General features: G+C 43.0%; 1 protein-coding gene across 1 annotated transcript; it reads left to right on the forward strand.

Moving 5' to 3' along the window:
• Positions 1 to 2,797: 2,797 nt before the first annotated feature.
• LOC101524514 (secretoglobin family 1D member 2) lies at positions 2,798 to 6,823 on the forward strand. Its single transcript, XM_004596904.2, has 3 exons — positions 2,798 to 2,928; positions 5,261 to 5,448; positions 6,684 to 6,823. Exons 1-3 carry the CDS (start codon positions 2,874 to 2,876, stop codon positions 6,729 to 6,731), a joined length of 291 nt encoding a protein of 96 aa, XP_004596961.2. The 5' UTR covers positions 2,798 to 2,873; the 3' UTR covers positions 6,732 to 6,823.
• The last annotated feature ends 276 nt before the right edge of the window (positions 6,824 to 7,099 follow it).

Genomic DNA, 7,099 nt, shown 5'->3' on the forward strand with positions numbered 1-7,099 from the left:
ATAAACACAAGTGAAATTCCAATGTGATCTATCATCATAGCTATAGTCAGAGGGATTTGGGAAATCATCCTGAAGTGAGGTTTACCTAAAGGGTTGACACAGTGATACAGTCAATGGGATTAGTAACCTCACAGAGAACTGAAGGTTTTTATTGTTTTTATTGTCATCTTGATTGGAAAGATTGTTTGGAAATACAGGTCTTTCAACCTATTATATTTCAAGTTACTAGATTTTTCTCTTATGGACATATGTTGTTTGCTAACAAAATAAGCTAAAGGATGCTAAGTATCAGTTCAGAGTTTTCTGGTCCATTTCAAGAATTCTCAGGTTATATCCAGTTCTTCCTCGAATTCAGTAAAACTTTTGCTCAACCTCTTGTGGTATTCTTGGCAATATCTCTTCTGGGTTTTGGAGTTATTTCTAAATATAAAGTTAAGAGTACTATCACTGAGGAAAGTAGCATTCAGAAAGAATTAGGTTATTGAGACAGTGTAATACTGTGGAGATAGGAACAGATTTAGTGTATAAGATCAAGCCTTAACTGAATCTTCATAGGTTTATAGACTTGTTTTTTGCAGGACAGTACACTGCATTAATATGCAGACTGTTGACCACTGTATTTCCTGTCTTTGTTAACTGATGTAAGTCGTTAATGAGAGGGAAGTCCCAGTTATGTCAGTGTGAGCACAGTGTCCATTAACTATGAATGTCTCTGTTTGCTTTAGGGCATCTTAGAGATCCTTTCCAAGACCCCATGTGCTGGGGCCATGTTCACGGGATGATGAATCACACCTGGATAATCCCTGGGATTAAACCTCAGCCAAAAGGACATGAGAGACACACACATCCTGGTGAGGACAGGGAGCCAAAGTCTCCCTGAGCTTTGGATAATTAGGATCTATCCTTCCAACTTCCAATGTATAAATGTGGTTCTGATGCTCACTTTTGGTGATATCAATCCTATGGTGAGTCTACTGGAACCTAGCAAGTATAGTAAATTTCCTTTTGTGTGAATATTTCAAAAAACTAGCACTGAAAACAGAGCCAACCTTTGATGCACTTTTACTGAGGTTAAATAAATCTTCCTTGTTGACAGATCACATTGAGTTAGATAATTTACTTTGGCAAAAAGAGGTGATTTATTTTGTGAGACCCATTTTGTATGTTTTTCATTGCATAAATATAGCAGCTGACATACAGTGCTAGACACTGCAATTTTTTTTTCTCTCGAAGTATATACTCTTAAATCCAGTGAGTTGGGCATTGTGGTTTTCTTTTTTTTTTAAAGATTTATTTATTTTTATTACAAAGCCAGATATAGAGAGAGGAGGAGAGACAGAGAGGAAGATCTTCTGTCCAATGATTCACTCCCCAAGTGAGCCGCAATGGGCCGGTGCGTGCCAATCCAAAGCAGGGAACCCGGAACCTCTTCCGGGTCTCCCACACGGGTGCAGTGTCCCAAAGCATTGGGCCGTCCTTGACTGCTTTCCCAGGCCACAGGCAGGGAGCTGGATGGGAAGTGGAGCTGCCGGGATTAGAACCGGCGCCCATATGGGATCCAGGGGCATTCAAGGCGAGGACTTTAGTCACTAGGCCATGCCGCCGGGCCCGGCCATTGTGGTTTTCATACCTTTTTTTTTTTTTATCTATAAAGCAACTGAGGGTATGAGTTGAAAGAATTTCCTAAGACCCTGCCCACTCAATAAATGCCAAACTGAGCCTGACAAGTGTTCTGGTCCAAAGCTGGCTTCCTCTTCACCTCTCAACTGTTAAGCTCACTTTACACTGAACAGAAGCAAGATAAGTGGTGTCAATTGCCCATTCTCCCTCAGGTTACTGAGCTGTTTCAGACTCACCATAGAACTAAAATGTCAAGACAGCACTCAGTCCACTGTACTTTATTATCAATAATATGTTGCTTTACTGTGTTCAAGGCCTAATGCCTTGTCTTGCCTGCCAGATGCTGAGAGATGGAGGTCTTTCAGGATCTTTGGAATTGCACTAGATAAAGGGCATGCTGAGTTAGGATGTCCAGACTTTTTTTTTTTTTTTTTTTTTTTTTTTGCAAAGTGCTCGTGAATGACTCCTCTAATGCATGGAAAGAGGAGCCTTCAGAACTTTCTGCTGTGCCTTGCAAAGGATATCACAGCTTAGATTCTCTTTCTGACATCACAGCCTGGACTTGTGATCTCTGTAATCTGTCTACATCACACCCAAAGGAAGCCATTGACTATTAGAGCTAAGTGAGATCAGAAAGGACAAGGAACAAAGGTAGTTTTCAACCAGAGCAGGTCTACCAAGGAGAGAGATTTCAGCTGCGTTGTTAAGGTAGTCATGTGGGTAAGGCAGAGATGGAAGAGACAACAAGTTCAGGGTTATCGGTGTGCAAGTGAGGCACACTGGAGTACGACGTGGGTCTTCTGTGTTTCTGTTCTCTTATGACCACCGTGCAGGTACCACCCCCAACCCTACCTGCTTCCCTGGCTCTCTGCTTCTACCCTACTGTAATCAGAACACACATGGGACTCTACAGATAGAACAAAGATGTAATCATCATAATCTTAAAAGTAAATGAGCCTTCTCCACATAGATTTGTTGGGCACCCGGATGCACACCTGGAGGAAGGAGTTGAGCTCCCTTGGGCTGATCTCTTGTGTACACTGGGGGGGGGGGTGCAGATTAACTCTGGTAAGGCATCTGTCTTCCCTGAGAAAGGTGGACTGAGAGCCAGACCTCATTACCTGTCCCATGCCTCTGTGGGCTGTACCGGTGAGGCTCATTAGGTACAAATAACCCTGGGCTGCAGTGGCTCTGCAGCTCCTTCAGCGAAGAACAAATTGCTCACAGTTCTTTAAAGCTGTGAACTTGGAGCAATGAAGCTGTTGGTGTCTCTCCTGTTGATCACTCTGGTGCTTTGCTGCTACGAAGGTGAGTGTCAATTGTGATAAGCATGGTAGGAGCCTTCTCTTCATGTCAGGTGATCCTGTTTGTATGAGAATGAGGTCTGGAACACATCACAGTTCTTCGCTCCCTAAGTGAAATAGCCCACAGCATCTCAGGGTTCATAATGAGCTTTTTCATACCTAGGAACTGGAGCAGGAAAAACATTGCAGGAAGTTTCAGGAAGAGTAATGGGAGCAGGCTCCATAGTTTGCACTGGAGATCTGACAGCAGCAGCGTGCAGTAGGAGATCTCAGTATGAGTCTGAATTTGCCACTTTCCATTCCTTGACCTTGAACCAGATGCTTACCTGACCCCTTCCTCCTCTATCCCTCATCTTTCTATCTAACCCTCTTAGTGAGAATGCAGCAAGATTATGAATGTCAGGAGTTCTGCAGATAAAATCTCCTCTACGATGATCAGAGATTCTTCTTATCACACACATGCAGATTCTAGTGAATCTTTTTTTAAATGTTTTTGTTTTTATTGAAAAGGCAGATTTGCAGATTTACAGAGAGAAGGAGAAACAGAGAGAAAGATCTTCCATCTGCTGGTTCATTCCCCAGTGACCACAATGACCAGAGATGAGCCAATCCAAAGACAGGAGTCTCCTCCAGGTCTCCCATGTAGGTGCAGGGTCCCAAGATCATGGGCCATCCTTTCCTTCCCTCCTAGGCCTCAAGCAGGGAGCTGGAAGGGAAGTGGAGCATCTGGGACATGAGCTGGCACCCATATAGAATCTCAGCATTTGCAAGGAGAGAACTAGCCAATTGAGCCACTGTGTTAGGCCCATGAGCTCATAGGTTCTTGCTCATAAATTCAAAGTTGGGATCTTATGCCTGGAAGGCTCTATGCAGAGAAAACCTAGTTGTCTATGAATCCCTGAGTAGGACATCTTCAAATGGGTTAAAAAAAACTAAGAGAACCATTTGTGAGAACTCCAGCTTTCCAAGAGTACTCAAGCAATGCTGGGGGAAGCACTATTGTACAGGAGGAGAGGGCTAAGATTTCTCTGTATGCAGAAATAATTCTGGCCATTGGATCACACAATTCAGTGCATTTCTCGACACTCCAAAACAACCGAAGTTTTTCTAAGACTCCCTGAGTTTTCTCATTTTCTGAACCTGCTTCTAGTTCCTGCATCTTCCCTTTGATTGTATTCTTTCCACTTTCTGTGTTATGTTTGATGTGGTTTTGAATGGATCTCACTAGGAACATGCAGGAAACATGCAGAGGAACACAAAAGCCTTGTGTGAGAGAGGACTTTGAAACAATCTGTGAGAAAACGAGAGATTCTTTCATATCTCCCACAATTCACAATAGGGCAAAAATGGGACAGTGTCCCCTCTCTTCATTCTCTTGAGGATTCTAGATACCCCTTAGGAATAGCAGAACAACTTTCCACAGAATATTCTTATGAGTAGGAACAATGATTCTGTCTGTGTGAAGTTTAGTCTTTAGCTCTATCTACATCTAATGGCACAATGTGAAGTTCTCTTCTTTTTCCTCTGGACATCCCCTTCCTGCGTAGCAACCATTTCTCTTACATTCCTCTAGATTAACTCTAACTGTTCAACCTTTCCTGAGAGTCTGATTCCTCCCCGCATTTCCAGTTTGATCATCCCACAATCCCTCTTCCCAGAATCCATGGCTTCTTTTTTTTCTAAAGATTTATTTATTTTTATTGGGAATGTGGATATACAGATAGGAGAAGAGACAAAGAGGAAGATATTCCTTCTGATGGTTCATTCCCCAAGTGACTGCAACAGCTGGTGCTGCACTGATCTGAAACCAGGAGCCAGGAGCTCTTCTGGGTCTCCCATGCAAGGCTTTGGGCCATCCTTGACTGCCTTCCTAGGCCACAAGCAGGGAGTTAGATGGGAAGCACAATGCGTGGATTAGAACTGGCGCCCATATGGGATCCAGGCACTTGCAAGGTGAGGACTTAACCACTCTGCTATTGCACTGGGCCCAGAATCTACAGCTTCTAAGCTCTTGCTCAACTGGCAGACAAAGCTTGGTAAGGGATTTCAGCAAAGGAGAGAAAGGAAAGTGGTGGGTGAGTTTTAGAACAACAAACAAACCCCCTCCCAAAACAAAAAATAACAGAACTAAATTAATGATTAAAAAACTTTTCTAATCTTAGTTTTGTCACTTGCATAATTTGGGGGAAATGATAGTTACAAGGTATTTCCATTGCCACCAGCACAATTACAGCTACGAAGAGGAAAACGCTAGGGAATGATTATCTGAGGGAGAGAGCCTTGGGAAGGGGGATGACTTGTCACATGCAAACTGTTTTTCTTCTTTTATTCTGCAGCTGATGCAGTGGCATGTCCAGCCTTTTTAGCTGAAAGTGCACAAAATTTACTGGCTCCCGAAGCTGTCTTCAGGTTGTCGCTTCAGAAATACAATGTACCTCCGGAGGCTGTGGAGGCAAAGCTGCAAGTTAAGAGATGCACAGATAAGATGGACCTTTCCAAAAGACTACTATTTGGAGAAGTGCTGGTAACCTCTTCCTCCTTTATATAGTAAGGTCCCTTTAAGTCACACAGTGAGACTTGAGACCAAATAGCTGTTCTATGGGCCACTGAGGCATCAGGGCACTTGCCTGGCTGATGGCCTTGTAAAAGATGATCACAAACCAAACAGTAGGACCTCAGATTCACGTGGCATCCTGGCATCCTGGGAATGTTCATCTTTCTGAGGTTACCTGCCTGTTCACCCTGTTCCTCATGGTGTACTGAAAAAGCAGGTGGCCTAATGCTTGAAGTCCCCACTTGGCTACCTCTCTGACTTTGATCTTGCCTGAAGATCAACACCACTCCATCCATGTATTTGGTCACTTTGGAGTCTCACATGGGAATATTTGGGTGATAACACAGAATGGGATGTGGGCTCATCGTCTACCAGACCAGGCGGTGGCTGGTAGGGACTCTGTCCCAGTTCCTGCCAACCCAAGAGCACACGCCTACTAACTTCCTTGACATGATTGTGGGAAGACACCATTGCTGCTTTATCACTGTAGCTTCAAGTGAATAGGCAGTGCTTATATATGTCCTTCTTAGGAAATTCGGTGATAAAAGGGTGTTTGTCTCACCCTACTTTCTGATGGGAAGGGTGAATTGCAAATGCCCACAAATACTGATGTTTGGAACTGAGTTTATGAGTCATGAGCATACAATGATGGGAGCTTGGGAATCTAGTTGACGTTTTGCTTGTTAACATCTTCCAGTTCTGCTCTGTGTCACTCAGCCCTGGGTCCTCCTTTGTATGGGACAGTAGAGATTCCTGTCCGAACAAGTCAGAGAAAGTAACCCCTACACCCTTCTGTCTTGTTTTTACTGTCACCCTTCCATTTGATGCTTGAAACATACACTTCAGTCATCTTAAGAGCTATGTAGGATCTTATCTACAAAAAGCATATTATTAAAAAAACCTACGCGGGCTTCCAAATTGTTGGTACCATAACAGAAAAAAATTTAACTTGTCTTTTCTATACCCTGTTTGAAGTCTTTCTTTATTTCATCTTTTGGAAAAGACAAACCTCTAATTGTTTTGTTTGTGGCAATTCCACTAGATCATGCCCTAATTTCTCACACACCTGCCTTTTGACATTCTAATTTTCCATGATGCCTTTCGAAGGGAAGTTCCATTGACATCTAAGTTGTAGTGACCTGATAGCCCTAGAAGGAAGGTTGAACTCATCACATCTCCCTTTCTTTCTTTCTGTTCCGTTTTAGACACAAATTACTGCCCGGAATTGTGTGCTACCAGGTGTGAACATCTGACCTTGATTTCCATGGTCTGTCCAGGATACCCGAATCTTATGGCCACATGTTAAAGTTTCAATGTCTTGCTTTAATAAATTATTTTCCCTGCACTTCTCTAATTGTCTCCTTCTTGTCTTACTGTCAGGGGTCTTAAAAGTAAAATCTTTTAATAATGAACTTTTTCTTTGTTGTTGATAATGCTCAATTGTAGGGAGACATCCTTCTGTCACTAACGGCTTCTGAAATTCAGGCATCAGTAAAGATACATGGAGCCATCAACGGTTGTGCCTTGCTTGCAGATTCCCCATTAATGCTACCATGAATGAACAAGCCCTTTCGTTACTGTATTTATATCTCAAGCCTCATGGAGGTTCAAGAGGGTACAG

This window comes from Ochotona princeps, chromosome 4, assembly GCF_030435755.1.
Source record: "Ochotona princeps isolate mOchPri1 chromosome 4, mOchPri1.hap1, whole genome shotgun sequence".
Classification (NCBI taxonomy): Eukaryota; Metazoa; Chordata; class Mammalia; order Lagomorpha; family Ochotonidae; genus Ochotona; species Ochotona princeps.